Source organism: Poecilia reticulata, linkage group LG1, assembly GCF_000633615.1.
Source record: "Poecilia reticulata strain Guanapo linkage group LG1, Guppy_female_1.0+MT, whole genome shotgun sequence".
In the NCBI taxonomy this organism is placed as follows: domain Eukaryota; kingdom Metazoa; phylum Chordata; class Actinopteri; order Cyprinodontiformes; family Poeciliidae; genus Poecilia; species Poecilia reticulata.
In genome coordinates this window covers 1,445,711-1,473,460 of record NC_024331.1, presented here as the reverse complement: position 1 = coordinate 1,473,460, position 27,750 = coordinate 1,445,711, and the positions used below count along the sequence as shown (strand labels likewise).

The window sequence follows — 27,750 nt, the reverse complement described above, 5'->3', positions numbered from 1 at the left end:
GATTGATCAAAATAAGACCTGGGAAGAAGCCCTGAGCTACTGCAGACATAACCACAAAGAGCTGGCCTCCATCTTGGATAAACAGATGCAGACCTTTGCTGAACTGSAGGYTGAGAAAGCCAACAGTCACTTCGTATGGCTCTGCCTTCACTACACCTCTTCCCTCCATTACTGGTTCTGGGTTGATGACAGTGATGTAGAGTTTAAACACTGGGGTCACAATGAACCAAAAGAAAACTGTGACACCAGTGGAGYCATGGAGAAAGTAGGAGACCATCTCTGGTTCATCAAGTCTGATCATGATGAGTTTCATTTTATCTGTGCTGTAAACTAAGAGCTGTGACTTAGTTTGTAAGTGATGGTAACCTTCATCAAGAGAAAACCTCACATCTTGTCAGGTATTGCTTTGCTTCTTCTATAAATATTAACTTGTTCAGTTTTCTTTACTTCTGGTTGCAGAGTGTCAGGGGTTTAGAGGCGGTGCAATGTTGTGCTATTGCGTTGCCGTCTTGCAAGATTGGTGAGCAAATTGTTTTAGCTGCTCATTGTTTATTTGCACTTTAGAGTTTATTGTGTGTGTAACCACTACTTTGTTTAATTAGCAATAAACTCAGTAGTAAAGTTACTTTTGTTCTAGGGCCACACAGGAGGATGATAAGCAAATAAATTCAACAACTCCAGTTTATTTTTCTTTCCCCACAAAAGAATAATAATTCAAGTGACACTAATTACCGTCATGAAGATTAATAAAAACTTAAATTGTCCGCCCTTCGAAAAAAAAAAAATTCAGAAAAATAAGGGTAGGTTTCATAAGGCTCATTTCAACAACCACTTCTTTTCCAAGAAAAAAAAATACATATTCCAGTTAGTCCTTCAATATACAGTTCAGTCAGTCAGTTCAGTCAATGTGCACATAGATGTCAACTTTTTGGAAAAAGAAATTTCATAAATAATTGTGGAATAAAAAAACTAATTTGACGGATTGGGGGCCCGTTTTTTGTTCAATAAGCTTATCAGTTGTGCAAGCAAAATATCCACGTAGATGGGTGATTTAGATCCAATTGTTGGTAAATGTTTCAATACATGAATTGAACAGCGTAGAATCCCGCATTTTGCCATGACCAGACGCTGAAGCCCACAGACTGTTCAGAATAGGATTCAACATCCTTCTTGCCAAGCTGTGTATTCTGAGGGAACACTAAAAGTAATGGTCTGGACTGTGAACAATAGATGCTTTGATTATGTGACATTTTGGAAGATAAATATCCTGGTAGAAAGCCAAAGATTTGTAAATCAAATTATACCAGTACAAAAGTCTGTTTGTAGAATGAAAATGGCTGGTTGAACCTGAGAGCACAGAGTGCAGCAGTGAGAGAGAGGTTCAGGTCCTGGAATGATTCTTCAGTCTACCAGATGAGCAGCAAACACTATTGTCACTATTATTTTTTGTGCACTTTGAGTGTCTAGGAGCATAAAAACATTCATTTATTCTTTCCTGGTAATGCATAGATATGTTTCTATTCTTTCTATTCTTTTTGTCTGTTCATTTTTCTCTGTTGCCTGTAACGATTTCTTTGCTATGAAGAAAACATAGCAACGTATTTGCTGTGGAACAGCTAAACAAGGTAATGACTTCTGGCTAATCAGCTTTGTGAATCCGCCAGTGGTTTTCCTCAAAGCAGTTTTGCAGTCCAAGTTCAATTATGCCAAAGTTACAAGCAGACAAGTCAAAATGTTTGGCTCTTCCATGTATTAATACACAGGACTCCTTACATTGCCCTACAGCATTAGAGCCTCTTCCAAGTGTCTGGTGAAATTAGATTTTCCTCGGGAGTGTACCCACAGTATTGGGGAAAGTCCGTTTGTGCGGCGCACTTAAGGACAAGTGCTTCAGCAACCTCTGCCAGTATCAAGAGAGATTTTCCGAAAGGCGTCATCTGATTGAGGGTCAGTTCCTTCTCTCTATGGAAACGAGGTACATATAGCAAAGCAACCTGCAGGGGGCGTGGCGTAAAATGTCTCATTCACACTTTAAAAGACTGCAGGTACTCCAGTGAACGACTGAAGTTGGCCTCTCCACTTTGTTCAGATCTAACAAAATTGGTGTCAAACATTTGTGCTATGTTTGTGCAGCAACATTTTTTATTTGTGCCACTATCATTTTAAAGATAGTAAATGCTTCCAGAGGTCATGAAAGGTCAACTAGCCTCCCCAACTTTCCCACACATCTACAAAATCAAACAAATATGGTGTCAATAAACTCTGCTACATTTTTACTGGTTTGAGCTGATAACATTTCCATTTGTGCTGCTTTTGCTTTTAATATATAACTGACATTATTTGTATTTATTTTGTTGAACTTTCTTAAAGGAATTCTGTTTCTGTTTGTATGTTACAATCTTGTTCTTTCAGTACAGTATATCCGTCCATCCGTCCATCCGTCCATCCGTCCCAGCCACCTGGGTCCTCCAGGGGAATGTTCCCCTGGAAATACTTAAACTCCGCCACTTGGGGCAGGACTTCCGCTTTGACCCGGATAAGGCACTCTCTAAGTCAGGGCTCACCAACTCCAGTCCTTGAGGGCTACAGTCCTGCAAATTTTAGATGTGTCTCTGCTCAAACACACCTGGATCAAATAAACTGCTCATTTCCAGCCTATTGCAGAGAGGAATGAATGCTGGTGAGGAAATTCAGACATTTTGGAGCAGAGGTGAATCTAAAAGTTGCAGGATGGTAGCCCTTGAGGACTGGATTTGGTGACCCCTGCTCTAAGTTGACACTCTTATGTCATTTCCTCTTTAATTCTATCATGCAACAAGCACAAGCAGTGTTTAAATTCCTGTCTAGTTCATGTCTTCCAGAACAAATACTCCCCTGCTTTTGTAAACCTCGCTGTGATAAGAGCATCAGGTTGTCATATCAAGCCCGATCAGAAGTTTCTCTCTGCGCTTCTTTATGTCCATATCAGGTTTCCATTTTCCCCAGTTTCCTCCTGTGTCTCTACTCTCTTTTCAGTGTTTTTAGAGAGGCTTTGCAGCCAAATCACTGTGACAGGCTGGGGAACATCAGATTGAGCTCAGCGGTTCCTCTTCATTGTTCTAAAACGTTAGTAAGTAGGTCAAATTGAGAGTCTGGTGAAATCTTAATTAGAGGGAGCCCAGGCACTCTCATGTTTCAGCTGTAAGCATCATTTCAGTGGCACCTAAAAGGTTAAAAAATACACTAAAAAAAGGGAAATTTACATCCAATTGGAATCATAGATGATTTAATCCAATATTTGCTGGCTCTGTAAAAAGCAAGATAACTTTGTGGATTCATCTGTAGAAAGACATTTACTTGACCCTAAGAAATGCAACACAAACAAGCTCAGAAAACATTACTATATTGAAAATGTAATTAGAATTGTGCAAATTGAGCTTTATAGAAGGCATGGCATTAAAGAATAAGAATAAGTGATTGATTCAAAATTTCAAAGAACTAGCATAATGATATAAGATTTATATTTATAGCATTCTCTTTAGGATCCTATAAATACACATGAAACTTACAAAAGTCAATAACTACAACAAAGTAAAGTTAGGTCATCTCCAACCTGATGACATTTTGTGTAAGATTAATTGTGCACAGCAGGAAGAGGGAGAGCAAAAAATACATTTGTGAGAAACAAATTTTTGCTAAGTGCTTGTCTGTTGCTATGGTACCCAACAAAAAATATATTCAACCAGACCAAGTGTGTCAAGGACAGGAGTATAACTAACTGAGGCAACAGAGAGCGGCATCGGCATTACAACCCCGTCCCAAGAAAGCAAAGGATCATTTCTGGCTTCGGTGTAGCACAAAAACTGGCTGTCCACTAAACAGGAGAAAAAGGTTTAAGAACCCCTATTGGCTTTCACTGAGAACACAACACTCTTAGTTATTCACTTAGAAATAAGAAACGACTCACAATAAATTGCCAACATTATACACCACACAGACAAGGCAAGATCACTGCAGATCGAGGCTCTGGGAAAAGGGGGCCTGACATCTCTGGGATGGAGCTCTTGCTTGACGAGTTGCAAGTGAGATAGTTGTTGCAGCAGGTAAATCTGAAACGGTAGGAGAGAACTCTCCAATGAAGAGTCCTTCTAGAGGTCAGAGACACTCAGATTAGGAGGCACTGATCCTCATCCTTCATTCCTGCTTCACTCTTAGCTGTAAGCCACTTCAGCAAAGCTGGAGTTCATAACCTGATGAAGCTAAAAGGACCACAAAGCAGAGATGCTGTTCTGAGGCCACCAAAACGGATCAGCTCGTCACCTTGACTACGCCTCAAAGTTGTGTTGATAAACATTCTGAACAGAATCTGTGACAAAGGGCAACAGCGGTGGAGTCCAGCTCTGACTGGAATTGAGCCTGACTAACTGCTGGCCATGTGGAACAACCTCTGACACCAGTCATAGAGGGACAAATCAAGATCTTCTCCCAAACTCAAATTGAGCTTTTTCAGACTATTAGTTGCAAGCAGATGATTTCAGGCAAAAGGAAAAAGCTCGACATACCACGCCCTTTTTAAATGATCATGAATGTTGCTGACAATGCAAACAAGAAAAGGCTTTAAAGTCAACCAGTGGTTACTGAAGTTTTAGATACATTTCAATAATTAAAACACTCAAATTAGTAAAAGGTCGGAACACATATGAAATATGTATCAGACTGAACTAAAATAACCTTTGCATGCTCACAAATAAGAGCCAAGGCTTTTAGTCTGTTTGGTTTATCTGTTGCACTCTTGAAAGCACAGCTGACATGCACAGTGACTTCATTTACACTGAACTTGTGTGTGTGTGTTTGTGTGTGCGTGTGTGTGCGTGCGTGTGTGTGTGTGTGTTTGTGCAGGGATTGTACCCTGGCTCAGAGGAAGGCTGGCAAGTGTACAGCACAGCCTCAGATCCGGACGGCCGGTGTGTGTGCACGGTAGTCGCCCCAGCTCGAAACCTGTGCAAACGAGACCCCCGGAACCAACAGCTACGCCTGCTGACTGAACAGGTGAGCACTTTGGGTATATGTTTGTGTTTGTCTAATTCTGGAGTTCATCCAAGCTTCAGCTGGCGGTCAGCGTTGCAGAGCGGTGCAGGTGCGGTGCAGGTGCGGCTTGCATTTAAATGAAAGATTCACCTTCAGCTTCTTTGCTTTGACACATATGGAAAAATGAACAGAAGCATGCAGACACACTGACAGGCATCGCTGACAGATCATCATTGTCTGAGTCCTTTAGATGCCGTCAGTTACTCAGCAAGGCAACAGATCTTCAAATTCAACCCTAGTAAATATGTGGAAAATAAAGCATTTGTTCACCTCAGCGGTGTGAAGCTCAGGGCATGTCCATCTATCTACAGCTTGAGTCAGAAGCTTACATACACCAAAATTATTTCAATTTGTTTGTCAGAAAACACAGAACATATTTTGAATTCAGAAGTTCACCTGCATGTCCTTATTATCAGAGATAATTGAGCTTTAAACTGTATGACTGTTTAAATTTAAACAATGTTTAAGCAACCATAACATTGTTGGTTTCCTTCCACAGTAGTTTTGAATTCTGGCCCGTTCTGCCTAACAGAACCGGTGCAGCTGAGCCAGGTATGTTGGCTGATTCGCTCCAACACGCCTTTTCAGATCTGCTCAAAAATTCTAAGGAAGATTGAGATCAGGACTTTGTAATGGCCACACCAAATCACTGACTTTGTTGTCTTTTAACCACTTTGAAATTTCCACTGTAAACTTAGAGTAATTGTCTATTTGGAAGATCATTTAAAAGTTTAACGTCCTGGCTGATGTCTTTAGATGTTGCTTCGATATTTCTACGTAATGTCTTTTCCTTCATCGTGCCATCTATTTCATTAAGTGCTTCAGTTCCTTTTGCAGTAAAACAGCACATGACACTGATAGCCCCATATTTTATCAGTGGGAGGTTGTTCTCAGACCCCATTTTTCCTCCAGATTTAACAGTAGTCATTATGGCCTGAAAAAACCTTCCGAGTGGGATGGAGTTTAACCCTCCACCAGAAAAATGACTCAGACATGCAACCAGATCCTACATTAGAATGGTTTTCCTTAAAGCATGTTCATGTTCAGACCTAAACTCAGTTAAGAATCTGTCACAAAATTTAAATATTGTTTTTGTAGACACTTTCCATTCAGTATGACCGAATTTGACTTATTTTGAGGAATGCCAGGTCAAAATTTCAATCTTTAGAGAATCAAAACAGGCTTGCAGCTGTGCTGCAGCATGATGGTTCAACAAAGTGTTGGCTTTGGGGGCTAAAAACAAATGTATATAAAACCTGTCAAATTTTCTATATTTATATTATATCTATGTTACAACCCCAAGGTCTAGGGTAGTGGTCCCCAAACTATGGCCCGCGGGCCAGATCCGGCCCGCCTCCACATTTGGTCCGACCCCCTGAACAATACCAGAGAGTATTCAGATTTTTTTTTCATATACCATATTTTCCGGACTACAAGCCGTTTATATGTGGATTTTTCTTCAACCACCAGGGGGCTCTTTAGCAGAAAGTGAATCATTGGAAGTCTGGTTACTTGCGCGCCAACATTGAGCCCACAAGCAATTTATCCTAACCGGTTGTCGTTGCAATACCTTTACACTCCAGCCTCATCTGTGCTGTATGGCAGGGTGTTTTCTACAGCAGGAGAAGTTGTGTCAAAAAAACCATAAGACTAAATTTCAAAACGTTGCAAAAACTTTTTTTTTTTTTTGTGGGAAAAAAAACCCTGTCCACAAGAATCCTCATTCCAAACACGTTCACTTAAATTTTCACTTTATGGTACATATTCACATTATTTATCGACAGTATCTAAGAATATCAAATATATTTAAAATTTAACTTAAGATATGAAATAATACAATAAATAAACAATAAAATGCAATGACTTAAATTTTATTGTAAAGACTAAGTCACCAAATCAGTCTGCCAACTACGTTGCTTATAGGAATTTTTAACGTCCAGCAGGTGTCAGTATTCAGTAACAGTATCGACACAGTATCAATACAGTTTTGCTACGAGTCGAAACTCTTGTTGGCGCCTCATCTACACATCATTAGTGGTCAGAGATGGTTTTATGAGGAAGGACGAGACAGGAGAGGAATCAGAAGCAAGTTGATTTCTAGGAGGGCAGCCCTAAGGACTAGACTGTACCACTGCTGGAACCATCTGACATTTGCCTCAGAAAAGCTCCTCCTACTTAAGGCCCTCGGTGATTGGTGACAACAAGCACCAGCTGGATCTCATCAACTTGCCACCATGTAGCTGTAGAGAAGACACCAATCCATTCCCCTGCAGAACCCAACACAATTAGTTCATTCACACACCTGCTATAAACTTATTGCATCTCTGACTGTGCTGTTTACATTATATCCTACATGGAGTTGCTTGACTTTCTGTCATATAAAACAGGTTTACGTTTCTTTTTAAKRTTCWCCKTTTTAWCTGWTYGWDCAAAATAAGACCTGGGAAGAAGCCCTGAGCTACTGCAGACATAACCACAAAGAGCTGGCCTCCATCTTGGATAAACAGATGCAGACCTGTGACAATACAATTTAACCCAATTAACACTCAAAATAGGACTAAAACAAACTACATAATCTTAAGTGCAATTTAAACAAAATGTTCAAACAAGTCTAAAGTAAACTCAAAATAACCCAGGGTGACCCTGCCTCTCGCCCAGAACGTTAGCTGGAGATGGGCACCAGCAACCCTCCAGACCCCACTAAGAGACAAAGGTGTATAGAAAATGGATGGATGGAATAAAATTCTTCCAAGCTGCCCCACTGGAGAAATGGCTGCAGGAGGCTTTTATAGGAAGCAGGTGAGCCTCATCAGCATCTGATTAACTTGACAATCCTCTGCTGGTCCAATGGTGTTGTTGCTCTTCTGCAGCCTCAAGGGAGCCAATCAGGAAGGTGTGCTCTCACAGCTGAACCTATGTAAACAAGAGAGCCTGCACAACCTCTAGAGGCCAGGGGCTGTAACAATCTATAATTAAAAGATTTAAAAATCATGTCTTGGTCAAACAGGTAATTAAAGTGCAGGGATATTTGTTGAATCATGACAAAATGTGAACAATTATGAGCATGAGCTGTTTTTTCAGGCACTATACATCAGTTGTTCATCTCTCTGAAGACTGTCATTCCCCAAACCCTGCAGAAAATTTTAATATTTAAATTAAACCCTGATCAATGGGCGAGAAATAAACAATTTGTTAAGTACTTTAGGACAAAAAGTGAGCATTCTAACACTGGTTTGTGTGTAAATGTGCATGCAGCTATGCATAAGACTGTGAATCTGGCCATGTATATTTCCATCAATATGCACCCCAAGAGAGAAATAAAAATGATTTGTGACTGGGAACAATGAATTATTAAACATCGTTGGCCCGGCAAACGTTGCTCCCTGCATTCACCGCTGTGAGGATCTAACATCAGGATTTAGGAGTGCTGCATTTTCCCTACGGCAAAAGTGAACCAAAGCAATGTTAATGGCAAAACAACTACAGCGCTTTTCCTCATTTGCTGCCGGTGTTGGAGTATCACACAGTCTTCACACAGAACGGGAGGGAAATGAGATCCGGCAGAGGATGAGCACAATCAGAGACAGCTTCCCTTCTCCTCTCCCAACACTGTTCCTGTCAGGAAGCGTGTGTGTTTATGAATCTTAATTAGCTCAGCATGTCTCTGGAAGTGACACCTACATCCTGCTGTGAGTGGGGATAGTTACGTGTGTGTTTGTATGCCGTGGTGTGTCTGCTCCTCTCCAGCCTCTGCGGCTCACACAGATGCAGTGAGGAGATGAGTGAGTGGGTGGGTTTGTTTGTTTGTTTGTTGATCATTTCTGCATTCACAACTCACAATCTGGGTCATTTCATGGTGGTTTTTTTTTCTTCCTTTTCCTTAACATTCAGTATCAAAAGAGGTTTGATGCATCTGTTAGAATCTCAGGATTGTTAATGAGCAGCAGTGTGGGAGTGCTTGTTTCTGTGAGAGAGGAGCACGCTCTTAATGAGGATCTCTGTTAAAATGAATTTAAGGACACACTCCTTCAGAAACTTACCTTATCACCCAATTACTGAAAGGCACAATATAAATATCAAATTCTGAACTGTAAACTGCTATGAGTTTAAAAACAGTGTGAGATCTTAAAATCTTCTGTCGGTTTTTCTGTGCCTTCTGATTTAATGGCAAATGCAAAAAAATAAAAATACATCTCAGCACAGTTTCACAAATTGAAATGTTGAAAAAACTATAGCTTAAAGTTAATGTAAGCATTGACAGACTTCCTTTTAAATTAAATCAAAAGGGCTGTTATGAATGACAAAGGCTTAGAGCTCATGGTGGTTTAAGTGTTGGCTCTGGGGGCTAAAAAATGTATACAAGCCTGTCACATTTTGTTATAGCATACATTTAGTTACAAAATTATAAAAATCAAGTCTTGGTCAAACAGGAAAATGAAGTTATGATTGGTCATGCATTTTGAGGAGCAAATCTTCCGTTGCAAGGTTATGCCACTGTCTCTCTCCTCTCACCTGCAACCGCCATCTGTTTCTTGTTCAGTAATCAACCTCCCCAGTACATGTTCAGCTCATTCTCAGTTCCTCCTTGCTGGTTCCTTTAGTCTAATCCCATTTTCTCCCCGTCATATTCCTGTAGCTTTTATGTTGTTGGTTTTTACCTGGATTCCTGTCGTTTTTGTTCTACTCTGGCTCACTGCATCAAAGGTGCCAACTAATCAGCTTAAACTAACCATGAAAAAATTCCAGCATCATATCGCAGGAACTAAAAAATGATTTTATTATATTAACATGTCATTTGTTCATGTTTTCTCTGTCAGGTACAGAATGTGAGTCAGTCCATGGAGGTGGTAGACCTGCGAACATCAAGAGACCTTCAGTATGTTCGAGACTCTGAGCCGCTGCTGAGGGGAGTTGATGGTCACTTACACACGTATGTGGCCAGTCCCCGCACTCTAACTTCTAAGACCCTCCAGGTATTAAAAAGACACACAAACATGCAAGTAGTAGACAAGCACTGCATATAAAGAGTCAGGTTCTTAGGCACATGCAAAGTAAAGCAGTCGCTACTTTTGGTGTGAAAATATTGATTTTACACGTGCCAAGCTCAAGTGTCCTGACTGCTCTCTCTTTTATCAGGGAGACAACATTTGTCATGGAAAAAATAAAAACCTCTATGAAAGGAATCTTAAATATAAATGCTGTTTATATTTACATGATGATCACTACAATTTAGCAAGATTACCCTTGATATTTACCCTACTTTTATTGATATAAATATGTTCAACTTCTTAATTTGGACCCGTTGATTTCAGTTATGTTATTTTCTGCAATGATATCACTGGGAAACGCCTGTGCCATCAAAAACATTCCACGTTTTATCGATATTTCTACAGAGTAAAAATGACAGGTCAAGATTAAATACAACATTTTCAGTATCTGCAAGCATGTTGATAAAATGTTGGGTCCCTGAATGCATCACCTTTAGTTTGACCTATAGTTCAGTTCCTGTTTGAGTTGTGATACTTTTGTTTGACAATTTCTTTAACTGTTAGTGCAACAGCAGCTTAACAGTAACCAAGACAATTTATAAAATGTATTTTAACAGTCAAGTTATGTTTTTATAATGTAAATAAATACTTTTTAAATATTGTGACTTAAACTGTGCATTTGTTTAATTATATGCTAAACTAAAGTTAATCTGCATTGTAAAAATGATTTTAAGTTAATTAATCAGTAAAGTATGCTACAAGTAGGCTTGACTTGATTACAATATCTTTGTTTCTATCAGTCATTTCCCTAATCCACTCATCACTGCAGTGGTCTATTAAAGGCCTTTCTCTCAGACTAGAATATGCTCAGAAACCTAATCGAACAGTAACAGGGTTCATATGAGTCATTTTTAAATTAATAATGGCAATTTCTGACATTATAATGTTAAAATAATAAAAGCACCTTCCTGAATACCAAAACAAGTCGGCGGCATTTTAATGCAGGGTGATGTGTTAAAATAAAAAAGCACAAAACAGACTCATAATAAAACAAAATCACAGACAGAACCCTTTGGTGTCTGATTGGCATGAATGCAGACTGCACAAAAAAGACAACATTAACTAATCCTGGCTGTTAGCCTGGTCTGGAGCAGGCTAACAGCGTAGGATAAATCGCCATGGTGATGTATGTGTTGTTGCTTTTGTATGACGGAGTCGAGGCTTAATTAAGTCAGGATATCTGACAAATCCCACCTCTGTCCGCTGTCATAGCTTTGTGAAGCAGCCGTCTGACATTCTGATCTGATTTTAAAACTACAGATGTTGACCTGAGCTAAAGCTGTTTCAGTTTAATTCAGATGAATTTCAAGATTTAGACATGATATTCAAGGAAAGGAAGCCTTAAAAATGTAACAGTCATTTGTCAAAAATAAACCAAATAACAGCATTTTAAATAAAATATCCGGTGGCTGCAAAGCATATTTGAGTTCTATCAGATTATACTCATATTTATTTATTTATACTGATAATGAGGACACAACTAGTCAGGCATTGTAAAACAGCTATACAGACTTCATCCTGGTGATGTCAGCTCTTTTCATCACAAACCATAAATACTTTATGTATCTAAAAACCTAACAAACAATGTAAAAAATGCATGCGGAAATAAACCTAGTTTTTCCAGCTCAACTACTTGTCTTTGTGCTGAGCACCAGATCTCTAGGAATAAATGGACCAATGGATCATGTTTTACAGTTAAGCCCAAAACTATTCGCACTTACTAGCAGATTTAGATTTAAAATAATTTTCATCCAACCAAGACATTTTTTTCTGATTGGAATCAAGAGAAGGACGCCTCAAGATAAACTAAAACAATACAAATTCAACTTGTACTTAATTTTTTTATGATGAGCTTCTAGTCTTTGAGGTTGGAAGGCTTCCTTGCCATCAGCTTAATTTTTAGCTCCCGCCCCGTCCGGTCTCTGAATGTGTCTCTCACAAGCATTGTTACGACTTCATAAGAAGAATGCTGGTAAAGTTAAAAGTTCACATTAAACCCAAATCTGCCAGAGGTACAAAAAATTCAGGCCTCATGCCACACATTGTGGGTGATTCAGTGGGAAGATTAGTCATCTTGCTATTTGTGTGTTGTGGGTTTGATTCCACCTTCCCCCTGACAGAGGCTGATATGCAAAGCATAGAACCACAAGTTGCTTACTGATCTACATATCAGTGTATGACTATGCATGTGATTTTATAATTTCTGAATACTTTATTTTTATCCCTGCTGAATATCTGCTTTGCATGTTTTGCTTTAGAATACAAAGCTCCAGCATCACTTTTCTTTCAACCTGCTGTATCATCCACAATTTGATCTCTAGCAAAAACAGGACACCACTATTTTTGGTTTGGTCAGCAGATAACGATTACTTAATCTCATGCTACACACTGAAGACACTCTGTCTACTCTGATGAAGATTCACTCACCTTACGCCAATTGCCTGAAGTTGCTGGTATAGGAGGGGAAATGACTGTATCTTCTCATTGACTATTGGATCCCGAGGGAGTATTCACAGAATGCATAAAGAGTAATAGTACTGTAGCATAGTGGTTCTGCAGTAGCAGCCCCCAATAGCTCTAAATCATGCAGCCCATTTCATTTCCTATGCATTATGTCACATAATGCATATAATGTTAAAGAAGAAACCAAAAATATAATTTCCATTATTACAAAAACATAAAACATTCCAATTAGCTAAACTTTTAAAGTTGAGTCAAATTTACACTAATCACAAATATGTCAGAAATTACAGCAAGTATCTACAAAACAATACACAACAGTGTTTCAATTATTTCACTCTGAACTATGCAGACTTCATCAGGGAGGGAATATCTTCCTGGTTGGTGCTTTGCTGTAAAGAAAAACTTGCAAACAATGGTGTGTCTGCAAAAAGTCCAGATAGATCTTTGGGATACTGAGCCATTTTTTTTTTTTTTTGCAATATCTTTGTAAATGAAACGTGTTCATCATTTCATATTCCAGAAATTCCTCAAAAAACCTGTTACTGATATCATGCAATCAAAATTGTAATTTATAATACATTTTCCAGGAAGGTAGGCCCCATTTAAAGCATTTAACAAAGTTTTATCAGCGTTTCACATAACATTAGTTTGTGATGAGCTCAGCAGATGTTCAATTTGTTTGCTAATCACTTCTGCTGCTAGTCTGAAGGAGCCGAGTGGGGGAGTCGCAGGGAAGGAGAGCTCTGTAATACAGACACTTAGTCAGGAGACTCAAGGATTTCTCAAACATGCATGAAAGATTCTAGGTGTGTTTTTGGTGAGAGCACAATATTATCACTTGTTGTGAAACTCAAAAAGTCAATTTTACATAATGTAGCCTATTTAACGATTGTTTGTCTTTCCATAATCCTTATTGCAACACTGGAGCATGTTCATCCTCAGAATTGTGATAATTTGCATCACAGGTCTTTAAACTTTATCTCCAAGCAGGAGGCAAGACCTACATAGTGATAATATGAACAAAGTTAAATCCCCACAGCAGGAGTAAAGCACACACAGACGCACAACTCGCCCTTAATTCCCCAAATATAGCTTATTGCTTCCTTCCCCTAAATCCATTTGCCTTTCATCTCTTGCCAAGCAACATCTAAAAACCAGGGGGTCTGTTCTTGGTTACTTTATGCAGTATGTCGTGTTGTGCTGTGTGTTTGTGTGCATATGCATATGTGCTTGATGCTCCTGGGGGTGAGGAGGGTTCACAGTCATAAGCTTTTTGCCTTCGCACCATGTGGCAGAACGCCTGAATATTTATGCCTGACTACAGTAGGTTTATCAATAACTAAACAGTATTTCTACACCAGAGGAAGTGATTGGAGAGCTGGAGGTCAGAGCGATAAACAGAAGGAAAATAGACTGCAGAAATGGAATGAAAAATAAGATTAAGGGTTTTTACTATATTTGAATTGTTACTTGACGGAGCAATCCATCCTTCCATTGAGAACAGATTGTTTAAACTGTATTAATGTGCTAGAGTTGCACATTAATACAGTTTGCCTTTCATCTCTTGCCAAGCATAATCTAAAAGCCAGGGGGTCTGTAACACACCGTTACTTCACACATTACTTTGTTTTGGCATCTCTATGAGTGAACTTGGCCCCCCGGTCCTTCAAATCACACAAAAATGGTGTCAAACATTTGTGCTGGTTTGTGAAGCAAAAGAATTTCGTTTGTGCCACTATCATTTTAAAGATATTAAGAAATATTTTTAGAGGTCATGAAAGGTCAAACAGCCCCCCTCAGCACCTTCCACAAGTCAGACAAAATTGCTGTCAATCAACTACGTTTGTGCAGCAAAATGTTTGTTTGTGCTGCTTTGTTTTTGAAGATATGAACATTTTAAAGGTCATTTTGATTTTGTAAATGTGTGTGTGTGTGGGGGGGAGGTTGACCTTTAAACCTTTATTAATATCTTCAAAGCCAAAGGAGTACAAACCAGCACAAACATAGTTGAGTTGACTGACACCAATTTTGTCTGATTTGAGGAAGGTGTGTGGTTGACCTTTCATAACCTCTGGAAACATTTCTTAATATCTTCAAAATAATAGTGGTACAACAACATTTTTGCTGCACAAACATTTGACACCAATTTTGCCTGTTTTGAAAAGGGGGTGGGTGGGGGGCAACTTCACTCACGTAGTTTGTGGTAGTAATGTGACAAAAAGTCAAAAGCTTCACGGTGGGGGGAGGAGGGGGGGACATGCATTTGGAAGGCAATGAATAACATGAAAGAAATTGTGTTGAAAATATTATAAGCTTGATAGAGTGGAGGGAAAAAGTGAGTATAACTGTTCCCACAACAGCAGGGCAGGACATAGACTGGTAAATGTCCTTCCTTGATTTGTTGCTGTGTTTGTGTGGGAGTTTTGCTATTCTGACAGGATAATGACGCCTTTATCTTCCCACTGAAACGTCTTTTAAACTCCATTTTCTTTTGAATATGAACTCGGAATCCTTTCTTCACACAGCTAACTGTTGTGCAGCAATTTAAAGACAAAGAGGCATCTGCATAATCTTACTAGCACACAATAAAAACCCTTTATCCTTCTGCAGTAACACAAAGTTTCTTCCTATATATAATTTATACCAACACTGATGTTCATTAAGCTGTTTGTAGACTAAAGTCAGATTTCATTCTGGTTCCTGATTTATCTGCTGTGAGTTATAAAATTTAAAACACAAAGCTTTATGCTTTTTATCTGGGTCAGAGCAAACTAGTCCAGCCCCTGCATATTCTTTTCCGGTACATTTTCCATCTCCTTCTGTGGGATTTTGAAGTGTTCCCGGGCCAGATGGAACGTGTATTCCCTCCAGCATGTTCTGGGGGTGCTTTGCATTTGGTAATGTGATTTTTTTTTCCCATCCTCACATTTTCTTTTAGTTTTAGCTCATCTCCAAGGAGAGCTAAAAGGTCTTAACATGGAAGCAGAAAAAACATGACTCACAGTGTCTTGGCAGTTAAATGTGTGTAAAATAAGGTCATGAATAACAGAAGATAGGGAAAAATATTTTGCTCAAGTAAACACATTTGTGAAAGTAAAGAGGTTTTAGCCAAGCGTCACAAAATTTCTAACTGAACTTCTGCTTATTTTTGTGATTAGTGATGAGGTTCATCACTGAGGCACCGACTCCTCTGGAGTCGGATGTAGAGACAAATTAAACACAAACTAGAAGCTTATATTTCAAGTTTGATCGTAATTGAAACTGCAGCATGCTTCTCCAAACAAAGATGAAACTTACTGATGATTTTTCTTAGCTTTAAAGCCTTCAAAAGTTCATTCATTCATTGTAGCACTGAAATCCTCATACCACCATCTTAAGAGCTAAAACACAAAGATGTAAGTAATCATTTTATAATGTTTCCATTTATTGGCTACTTTAAGTTTATGCAAAATAAACATTCACAGGCAAAATACACATTAAAACTAAATTTTTTTACAACTAACATCTTTTGACTCTTCGGGGGGCTGCCAGTATAAAACAATGTTCTCGTTGCTCCATGAAAAACAAACTCCTAACTGTTGAATCTGCTGTAAGTGAGAGATATTTTGAGCGGAGTTGCACAGGAAGGCGAAGGCCAGGCTAGTGTCAAACAATTTCTGGGTCAGGGCCTTTGAAGTATAAAATAATTCAAACAATCAAATATGTTATTATTCTCTATGTCTCTATTAAGAGGAGCTGACACTGAGAATCTGGGCAGGACTGAGCTTCAACAAATGGATGTGTATTAAGTCGGTAGGTTTTCTCTTTAGGAAGATGAAGTTTAAAAGATGGTAATGCCAGACAGCTAATTACTGTTTACATCCTGACCACATAATAATCCGAATCTGTGAGCGGATGAGTGTTAAACTGAGACAGTGATTAGGAAACTAAAACCACACTTCATTTCACTGTGCAATCACATTAAAATGAAGAGGCATGGAAACAGCTGCTAATTTGGCTGTTTTTAATTGGGTTTTAAGGGCTGTTGTGCTTTTTTGGATATATATATATAATTTTTATAGAACTATTGGACTTTGTGCCTTAGTGATGCAAAATGCCTTTACCAGTGTGTCACACTTTGGCTACATGGAAAGATCAATCATTTTGCAATCTAAAAGCTGTAGGTTCACTTTCAGCTTTCTTCTGCATGAAGAATCCGGAATTAATCACGCCATGGTTCTTTTACACCATCTAAAAGATAAGCTGCTGTTTTCTGGACAGTGATGATGCAGATATGACTTTATATAAAGGAACAGAACACAGAACATTTCGGTTTGATGCGACGAGAGGAAAATGCCTGCAGGACATGTCTGAGCCTTGGATATCCACTGTTCTCTACACCCTCTTACTGTTTACGCTTCTCAGCCTTTGGGGTGGAAAAATAACGAGCATGTTGGCTGATAACTGCAAATCCCACTTTTTTTCACCTTCAACTTCCTGTTTTGTCACTTTCAGACATGGACTCTGCAGGTCAGTTGCTAAGATATGCCCCTCTGCTGCTCAGTTCCTGTAACCTGCTCCATTTTCCATCTCTTGTGCACCACCAGGAGTTAAAGGGCCAGATGTCTCAGCTGCGGCCCCTGTTGTCGGTGGTGGAGCAGTACAGATTGGACTTGCAGATGCTGGCCACCTTGCGAATGGAGCTGCTCAACCTATCGATCATCCTGACAGCCATTCAGGAGGAGGTTGGAGCATACGACTATGAAGAACTTCAGCAAAGGGTGTTGCTGCTGGAGACCAGGCTGCACAGCTGCATGAACAAACTGGGTACGTGTTAAAGGGTCAAAGAAAATGTGTTGCTGGGGCTGACTCCCAGGGCTTGAATTTTCTAATTTGGCAGGAGAGTAATGCCAGTTAGGACGGCTATGCATTTACTGATTGCCTGAGAATTTTGTGACATTTAATTTAAAAACACAACACAGAGTAAATGGAAAAGGCATAAAAGGCTGACTCTAACAAATGACCCAAGTGGTGAAAAGAACAAATAAAGGTATAAAAAAATAACATATTTCAGCCATCATTAAATCAGTTCAGAGTGGAGTTTTTAAAAATGTCCACAAATGGATCATCTCACAGAAATGACCAACATGTTTAATCTTAGAGCTAACATAAATCACAGCTGTGCTGCGAGGTCCTTTTTTGGTGCAGCATAACTTTCTCATTGCTTCAGAGAGAAGAAATGACAGAACCATTAAATAAAAAGAAATTAATTAGCAACAAAATGTGATGTAGTCTTAAAAGATCAGTTTGACATTTGGAGATTTGTGCTCCTTCCCTTTCTTGCACTTCAGGCTGTAGAGTAAATATAGAGTTCCAACTCGCAGCAGTGAACTGTTTTTCAGATTGTCCTGCATTCACTGAGCCCAGGTATGTCTCTACCCTCTGTGTGTTATGAAGATCTGTTAGCTTCAAATAAATGTGTTGAAAAGATGTTAAACAGCTGCTCTGAAAGCCTGAAGCAGTGAAACTCTCACAAGGTCGTACAGGGCCGAAAAGTATTTATGCTTTTCATTTCTTTGCATTTGTTATTGGAATTTTATCCAACTCCACCACAAAGTGAGGTGGAAGGAATATTCTCCTTTTTCAATGCATTATTTTAAAGATGTGGCATACATTTATATTTAGCTCCTCAGAGTCAGTAACTGTAAATAGGGAGTGTTGTGTACAATTGATGTTTCTGAGCTTAACATATGTGGAGTTTCAAAAACATATGTGGAGTTTTGCTTTGACACTTTCTTGCATGTTTTGAGAAATCCTTTAATCTCCCTGGGCAACTATTTGGTGGTGCCAAATGGTTTCTACCAAGCACATGCTCCAAGCCAAGCTTCCACCTTACAGAGAAACTCCCTGTGTCTTTCTTCAAACCTCCCCCACTCAACTCCTCCAGACTAGCGGCAGCAGCAATTGGCAAACAGCTTTGTGAAACTGTGCATCTGCTGTTTCACAAAGCTGTAGTAAAGTAGTTATATTAACTACTTTTTATTGCATTGCTCCTATGAACATTGTATATGGGTTAATGGTAAAACTTTGATGCACTGAAACCAACGTTTCAGAAAGACCAGGAGCTTCTTATGGGCAAAGAGGCCAATTTCAAGATGTTACATTGGAAAGTCAAATTTATTTTAAGTTGTATTGGATATACATCTTTTTCATAACATCTGAAGTTAACATATTTACTTTATTCTGCTATTAAGACACTATGTGCTGGAAAATACATCATACTGCCCCCTTTAAAAGTACATCACGACCTTTGAAAGACAGTTTGTCAAGACAAACACAAGTTATTCAGGGATTCTGTTTGGAGAAGAAAAAAAGTTGGGACAAATTTCAGATAAGAGTTTGGTGCCACTTTAAGGTTGCAGTTTTGTTTAGCTTATTAATACTGCAGCACAATTATACATCAGAAGCACATATAAATTCTTCGGAAACAATATTTATTTTTGAGAAAGATTTTATAAAAAGGGTGATAAATTAACAGTTGGTGATTTCTTATGAATTAACTGGGATCTTCCATTTCATTCATTTGTCTTTTTTGTAAAACATAAAAATGTTCTGGGATCTTTCAGGTTGTGGTCGCCTGACTGCAGTTAGCAACCCAATCACTGTGAAATCGTCAGGGTCCCGCTTTGGCTCCTGGATGACTGACGCCATGATTCCCAGCTCTGACAGCAGGGTAGGTCAAGGTCAAGGCATGAAGTCCAAAGATCAACTGTTACAAAAAGGACTGAATAAGATTTAGAAACAAAAACACAATCATTTTTAAAGAATTTAGAGGCTAACTGGCATGAAGAAATTTGAGGATGTAGAAAAGGAAAACATTGACCATTGTAGGGTCCCTATACTTTGGTACTTTGCGTCAAAGAAAATGTGTTGCTGGGACTGACTCCCAGGGCTTGAATTTTCTAATTTGCCAGGAGAGTAATGCCAGTTAGGACGGCTATGCATTTACTGGGGGTTGACTAGTTCAGGGAGCTCTAGATTAGCTAGTTCTTGTACAATGAAAGTAAATACTGCATTCTTGGCACAAAGTCGAGCCTCTTTCCAGTTGTAACCAGTCCTCTGTGCTGGTAATTGACAGAATCTAAAGATGTGGTTGTGGACAATGGGTTATTTTGTTTCGAAACTCCATATTCTCATCTTTTATTTTTAAAAGTGGTCAATATTGGGACGTGATTTGATTAACATCTTGAGTTGAGTTAGGATGGGAGTCAGAGCCCGACTGAGGCAGTAATCTCAGATGTCAAAAGGTTGAATCTCCTGTCCAGGTTGGTGGTCAAACACAGGAGTTCAGCTTTCTGGTGTGTTGTTCATGATAGGAGGAGTGATGGATTGGGCCGTCGTCTGCAGAAAGGCAGGGACTACTCTGGTCTATCATGGCCAAGATACAACTGAGATGAAAAAGAAAAATCAGTTTCTGCTCTTCCTGCATTTAGACTGTGTATCCTAAAAATGTGAGGTTTCAGATATGATTGTAAATGTTCCTGCCATAAAGTATACAGTTGTAACTAAATATTTACATACACTAAACATAGATACAGATTCCAACTTTAAATCAGAATAAATATATCATTTTTTCAAGCAGTTAGGATGAGCAAAAATATTTGTATTTGTTAAACTCTAGAAAAATAACAGCAAATTTTTTATCACGTTCTGTAAAGTATGACGTTTAGGTAAAGATCAGTCTGCCTTTAAACGGTTTGGGAATGGCTAAATAATTATGTCATGCTATGTAAGGCTTCTGGTAGGTTAATTCATACCATTTAAAAGCAGCTAAACAATTAAGGAAATGTTTTTATGTTTGAATATGAGAATTGGACTTTTAAAAAGTTATACAAAATGTTCTCTTGTTACTCTGAAGACTAGCGAACAGACAGTTTTTCTATATATAATTTCTATCTAACCTTAAACAACAAAGCTTTTGTCGGATTTAATGTCAGATAATGAGGGGAAAATGTTGTGGCTTTTTATACAGTATATGTAAATATCTGTCTTCAGCTGTTCATCCTGCTCAGAGTTGGATTGTGAGCAGGATGTCTGGGTTCCCCTTATGCGCTTGACGTTTTTATGGACACAAAGGAACTGTGAAAAAAAAAAGGAAATCTTAGAGGCTTCTTTTTCCTCAAGCCATATAAAAAAAACATCATAAACTAATAAAAATGGATGATCTTGATAAAATATTTTTAGTTCTGGTTTAAGAAGTCTGTAGAAGCCAGCATCATAGTAAATGATGTTGTCCATGGTCACGTGGTTGGAAAGCTCGACATTCTTCTTAATGTATTTTCTCTGTCTTATTTTCATCATGACTTTGTTGTGCACTTTGTTTTCACTCTGTACAAGCTTCATTCACGTCTACCGTATGCACACACAGACACAACACAACAGTCTGCTCAGGCAGCACATATTTGGCTAGTTGTCAAGGCGACTGTCTCCCAGTTGCCAGGTGTGATTTATATTGCCACGCTGACCCGTGCTGTGTGAGCTTTCCCTGTAATGGGAGGGAACCATGCAAAGCATCAGTATTCCAGTTGCATGACCCGTTTAGCTCCAGTTCACTGGTGTAAGGTCCTTCACATTTCTGACGTCTGTTTGGATCTTCTTTCCTCATCTTCCATCTTGATGGTTATTGATGTATAATGTATGTTCTCCATTCAGAGTGGCATTCTGGAAACAAAACAAGTAGAGCTTATAAAAATGCAGGATTTGCTGCTTGTATGTGTTCTATATATAACACAATGAAAATATAAAAAGATCTCAGCTTCTGCTAACAGTTTTTTGTTTTTTTTCTATCTTTAAGACTGTTTTTATGTGTTGATCTCTATGTTCACCTTTAAACGTGGTCTAATGCAGTGGTTCCCAAACTTTTTCTCCAGTCATTGACTGTATTTTTCAAATGGCAACATCATGAATATGTGACGGATAAAGCATGAAATAATCCATAGAATGATCTAAATTTCACAGTTGAGTATGAATATGCATGTTTCAAGACCATGGATTGTTGAAGGGTTTTGTTGGTGAGGCATCCTGGTCATTGCCTTTCTACACAACTCGACTCCCTTCACTGCTCACTCTGGGCTTTCTCCTATTGAGCTGGATTTCTCCGATTGGCTTGTAGAAAATCTACCTGAGAACAGAAGCTTTATTAATTTTCGCTGAATTAGAAATCAATACCCTTTTTTGAAAGTCAATAATCTATTTAACAGTTGCCACATAGACGGATAATTTGATAATTTGGAATGGCAAAATAGCGGACTAGCATACAGCAGTTTCTAAGCTGCACATTTACAAAAATCACATCACCTGCATTTTCTGTGCTCTCAGAAAATCAAATCTAATGGAAACATAATGTAAATGCTCTTTGTGGCTTGTGACAAACACAATGCAGCTTTGATAACAGTTGTCATCAAGTTGAGGAAGATGTTACAAGTTATACTGTACCTGGACAGAAGTATGATAGCTGCATTTTCTCTTCCAAATATTATTGTTTTCCCAGCAGATGCATATCTGAAGTGTTAGGACTCCTTTTAGCTTTGCCAACCCACTATCTGCACACACTTACTTGCACAAATGCACAATGTATGAGTCAAAATGAGTAAATGTCCATTTCACAGACTCTTTGGTATCCATGACTACAGTGTCAGCACAGGGTCCCAGCTTGACATTTATGAAATCTTTATTAGGTCTTTAAAGTATGAATGTGTGTGTGTGTGTGTGTGTGTGTGTGTGTGTGTGTGTGTGTGTGTGTGTGTGTGTTTGCATGATTTACTCTCACTCTCTGAGGCAGGCCAACATCTGTTGCAGTATTTGAGAACATCTTCTAAAGCAGGGCTGTCAAACTCAATTTCACCGAGGGCCACTTCAGCATATTGGCCACCCTCAACATTGACGGTACAAATCAGGAGTGCCCAGGTTCAGTCCTCCAGACTGCAACTTTTAGATGCATCCCTGCTAAAACACCCCAGATAAAAGGTTGACTTCCCTCATTAGTAGCAACTCAGTTCTGTAGAGGCTTATAATGAGTAAATGATCCAGGTATGTTGGAGAAGGAACACATCTAAAGTTGCAGAATGGTAGCTCTGGAAAACTAGACTCGGGCATCCCTAGCATAAATGTATGAAAATACAATGTTAAAAATAAATTAAACACCTCATATTGTTAAATAACTGATTTTATGTATTGAAGTTTTAAATATTACATTTGAGTTTGCATGGATGTAAAATTCCTGCTCAGTTTAAAAATTACAATATTTAATGTTTAAAGGTAAGCAAACAAATAAAAACAAGTTTTGATGTTAACTCAACTTCATTCAAAAAACTTTTTTTGTTATTACACAACCAACATGTATTTTACATAACAACAAAACAATTAGGTGATGTTTACCTGTTCTTGAGCGCAAAGCTGACCCCTCTTCACCCTGACACAGAGGTCACGTTAACCGAATATTTGCCGTATTTGACCGGTTATTTTTTTTAAACGACCAGAAAATTTAAAACCCGTCCGTCATTTGACAGGTTCTAATTAACACCCTTGACTGGTTCACATGGGCAGACATTATAGACTACGCAAAGATTTAATCTCAGAGGCAACTAAAATCAATTAATAATAAAAAAATCCTTTCTGAATATCATCTCATGGACTCTGAACTAAACGCGTCTTTCTGTCCGGGAGCTGACAGCATGTTGAAGAGTTATGGACAGGACGCTTTGGAGCGTCTAGTTAGGAAGCGCATTCAAAACCTTTGGTTAAAATGGCGCGTTAAATTCAAGTCTCCATTACAGACCAGAGAAAACTAACGAGAATGCAATGCTGTGTTAATCCGGCAGTTTGTCTTGAGGAAATAAATGACGACGAATAAGTTAATTAGACTGTAACATGCGCAGTCCGCTGCTCAACCACTGCGGACGCGGCTACGCCGCTGTGAAGAATTAAAAACTGCTGGGAGTAACTCATCCAGCGGATTTAACAAATGGAGCCTTCTGGGTGCACGTTACCCAGGAGAGCGGCGCTCTGGAGGAGCTGCAGTCGTAACATCTGTCCATTTCGGAGAAGCGAAACCACGCAAAAAAATAAAATAAAATAAAATCCTGGTAAAAGCGCACGCCCGGACCGCGCAGTGTAAAACACTCAGAGTTCAATTGATCTGTTTGGATCAGACAGATCCAACTGACTGATGAATTAGCGCAGATTTTTCTGCAGATGGGAACCAGGAGGCAGTACGTTCAGACCCCAGCGGGTGAAGTGCTGGTAATTTAAGTGAAGTCGCTTAATTTAATTTATTATAAGTTATTGAGGCCTCAGTCAGTGGTTTTTGTCACTACGGAGAAAAATGTAGATGCATTTATCTGCTTAATTTGTGATGGGATCTGGATTCACGGTGAATATTAACTAAACCGCATAAAATGCGGCTAAATAACCGATGTTAATATGATTGTAATTTCACGGATAAAAATGGTACATGACCGATTTTTTTATGTTGTCGTCAAGATAACGGATAACAAAAAAAGTCTAGCGCGACCTGCCGCCCTGATACCAACTCAAACACATCTTCATTCACAGTCTTGCTTGTAAATCGATTTTTCTTTTCTTGGACATTTTGATGTTCGCTTGTTCGCTTGAGTTTTATTCGCTGGTAAAATCAATAAGCAGCTTGAGGTGACTCTGCTGCTCTCTAGTGGCGAGAAGCCGTAATGTTGGCTGGTAACAATCGGAATGYATTATGGGAGATGTAGTTTGTAGTCAATTCGTGCTGAAAACCTATTTTAAGTCAATCATGGGCCTATAAAACGCTGGGGGGCCCCACATAAAATGACATGGCGGGCCACATGTGGCCCGCTGGCCTTGAGTTTGACACGTATTCTAAAGTGTGGGCATTTCGTGATCTGTCAAGTTGTCTTTGTTGATGGGAGCAGAGATGAAGGAAGAGGGCAAACACACTGGAGAGGAGAGGAGAGGCAGCCTGGCTGCAGCCTTCCAGCACAGTCTGGGATTTCTCCACTTCACTCAGATTGTCTCCAGTTGATTTTCTAAAGGGCCAATCAGGAAACTGAAGGAGAAGTTTGGACGTTGATTTATTGCTGTTTGATTAGTCTGTTTGTCTAGTAGTTTGGTAGTTTGTCTGTAGTTTTAGTGATCACAGTGGAGAGAGTGAACGTAGACAAATAATGAATTGCTTCCAAATATTGAATTGCCTGCCAGTGGAAAAGCACCTTTGCTGGGAAAGGTTTGCTCAGAAGTGCAGGGTTAAGGAAAACATTCAATCAAAGATTAATATGAAAAACTAATGAGATCAAAGATGATTAGGAGAAAGGTCATTATGACTTAATGATTTAAATCATTTAGGCCTGTTGAGATTTCCAGGTTTCTATTTAATTAAACTTGTATTTCATCTGTAGATACTTTATTAATGTACAGATGCTTACATGTATATATTTTTATATTCATTGGGGTATATTTTATTATTGTGCTGCTCTAACAAGTGAATTTCCCCACTGTGATTAATGAAGGTTTATTCTAGTCTATCCTGAAGAAAACGATGGACATTTACAGATGGTATTTATTTTGTTTGATTCTTTTGAGAGTGCTTTTTTTACATTTTCCATCTGGTAACCTTAAAATATCAAAAAGATTGAAGGCTGAGAGAGGTGAGGTGGGCAGTAAATACCAACTGTCACTGATGTAGTGATTTTAATATATACTGCATCTTAGATGAAACGGACAATCTGGATACATTTGGTAAAAAGGTATATTCACGGTCCCCTACATTTATGCTCTGCATGCAAGAAGATATTTTGCCATCTGCTTGAAGTTTCACAGCTGTTCATGCTACTCCTACAGGTTTAAGTGACTGAGATATTAGTCGAATTGATTACTGCAACAGTGTCTTCATAGGTCTGCCCAAAAAGTAAGTCAGATAGGCCTTCCTTAAACTGATAGGTTTTTACTAGTCCACACTGTAAACGGAGTTCAAGTTCATTACCTTACGATTAAACTGTTATGTATGTAACTGAATCTGAAACTGTATTTGTGATTGTATTGGATTTCCAGGATTGGTGTAGTAATTTTCTGACATACATTAGATTATACAAGTTGTCTTAGCATAATTATATTTCTTGTGAATTGGCACTATTGACCATTTGCAACTATGGAACTTGATCATTGATGGATGTTAGAAGTGAGGGATGGGTGTATTGGACAGATTGAAACTGTTCTCCCAAGTTGTTTATGCCAGTTTAGCCATGATTGATGCCACTGTATCGTTTCTTTGACTTGTTCGAGTCAAGCTGGTTGTACACCTGGTTGTGCCTCATATTTACAAAAGTTAGAAATAACTAGGTTAGAAAACCTCCCTCGTGATGTATTGATCAAACTGCCAACTTTGCCTGAATTCAGACCACATCATTTATATCACTGTCATAAAAAACATACAAAGGACCAGATAATAACCAGTTTTTTTCATACATGACAGGCTACATGACGGTGCGGCATTGTCTCCATGGTTACTAATGGTTTGAAGTGTATCAACCTCATAATGCAATGTCTGGTATGTTTCTAATCATACTTACTAAAAAAGCATATGAATGTTAATCTTCTTACTTGACATTCTTGTGATTGACAGCTGCTGTCCATCGCCACCTGATCTTTCACCATTACAACTAAATAAAATTACAAGTTTCGTTTGCATTCTTGCCTGTTTGTGCAACTTTATGGCCATTTTCAAAGTGAAATCAAGTAAAGTGATATTTGGCTACATATGTCTGCTTTTTAATAGCTCATTGGTTGTTTTGTGGTCTGTCATGGCAGAGTGGTCAGAGTTCTGAAGAGTGTGATGTGTGCAAAAGGTCGATATAAATATAGAGAGCAGTATTGTACTGAATTCTGGTGTTCATTTAAAACACAAAAGCCTGTGTTGCATCACATGCACACCAAAAACTAAACTACCCATCAAATATGTCTGCATGTCTGTCGCTGTGCCTACACCCACAACCCTTTGCCATCAGCCTTCAGAAGCCTTCCTTTAAAGTTTAGCAATCTCTGCACCAACGATTTTTTTTTTGTTTTTTCTAGAAGAGAATGCTGTTCAATGAGTGTCAAAATCACCTTCTGCAGCCAAGAATATCCATTATGTTTTACTGGGGGACATAGTAGTGGAATTTAGACTTTAATACCCTTGTATCCCAATTTTCAACACCTGAATTGAATTGGTGATTGCTGACAAGACTTCTGCCGAACTTGATGAAAGCTGTTGAGGTAATGGATTTATTTCAAACATGTTTATTGCATCTGCCAGTTTAATTTTCTCACATATCTGGTGTGAATTGTGTAGCATGCATACTGATATGTCTGGTGTTGCACTCCACAAATGTATAGTGCCTGTTTTGAATGCAGAAAAAGATGCAACCCAGAAGAGAATCTCTTTCAAATAGTCTCTTTGGCAATCCAATTAAAGAGTGACACACCAACCTTTGCAAGCGTGTAAAATTCCTAACACTACCAAATTTAAACAACAATGAAATGAGCTGTTATATTGGACCAAATTAGAAACTGACTTTAAAAATATTTCTGTTTTTCACAAAATGCTATTTGCGTGGGCATGACCAGGTGAACCAGTTACTTGAGCCCCAGTTGCTGCTCTCTTGTATCATTGAGGGGAAACTGATTTACAAGCTGCTCTTCAAGTGAAAATCACTCCCATCACTGTGTGTCTCAAAATAAGCAATGATGTTTCTAATACGTAATTAGCCTGATTCATAAATTTAATGAAACATCAAAGATGTGTTTCGGGAATGTCAACACTATAGTAAATATCTGCTTAAAATAGGACATTTTCTGATTATGTGTCATATTTTCAGCAGCTGTTTTTTTTTCTAAATGGCACTTGATGCAGCACTTCACTGTGGTCTAACTCAGTGGTCCACGGTCCGTGGACCGGTACCGGTCCGTGGACCAATTGGTACCGGGCCGCGCAAGAAATGGTAAAATATTTCCGTTTTATGTATTATTTGAGTCTGGAGGATCTTTTATCTTGAAAATCCTTTAACCACATTCTCTCGGTTACTTGCGCGCCAACACTGAGGCCACAAGCAGCAAAATGAGTAAGAAACAGATCAGATGTCTTTGGAAAGTTTCTTTGCAAAGG

At 38.7% G+C, this 27,750-nt stretch overlaps 1 protein-coding gene across 3 annotated transcripts in view; it reads left to right on the top strand.

Moving 5' to 3' along the window:
• Window positions 1-27,750, top strand: part of LOC103462074 (noelin-2-like) — a 44,282-nt gene that overhangs the window by 7,614 nt on the left and 8,918 nt on the right. The window contains exons 2-5 of one of the 3 annotated variants that reach the window (XM_008404592.2): window positions 4,879-5,028; window positions 9,885-10,040; window positions 17,165-17,384; window positions 19,184-19,290. In XM_008404592.2, the coding sequence (XP_008402814.1) occupies window positions 4,879-5,028; window positions 9,885-10,040; window positions 17,165-17,384; window positions 19,184-19,290 (633 nt within the window). Of the gene's footprint in view, window positions 1-4,878; window positions 5,029-8,756; window positions 8,858-9,646; window positions 9,772-9,884; window positions 10,041-17,164; window positions 17,385-19,183; window positions 19,291-27,750 lie in introns of those variants that run through there. The other 2 variants (XM_008404616.2, XM_008404608.2) reach the window with 2 other exon arrangements.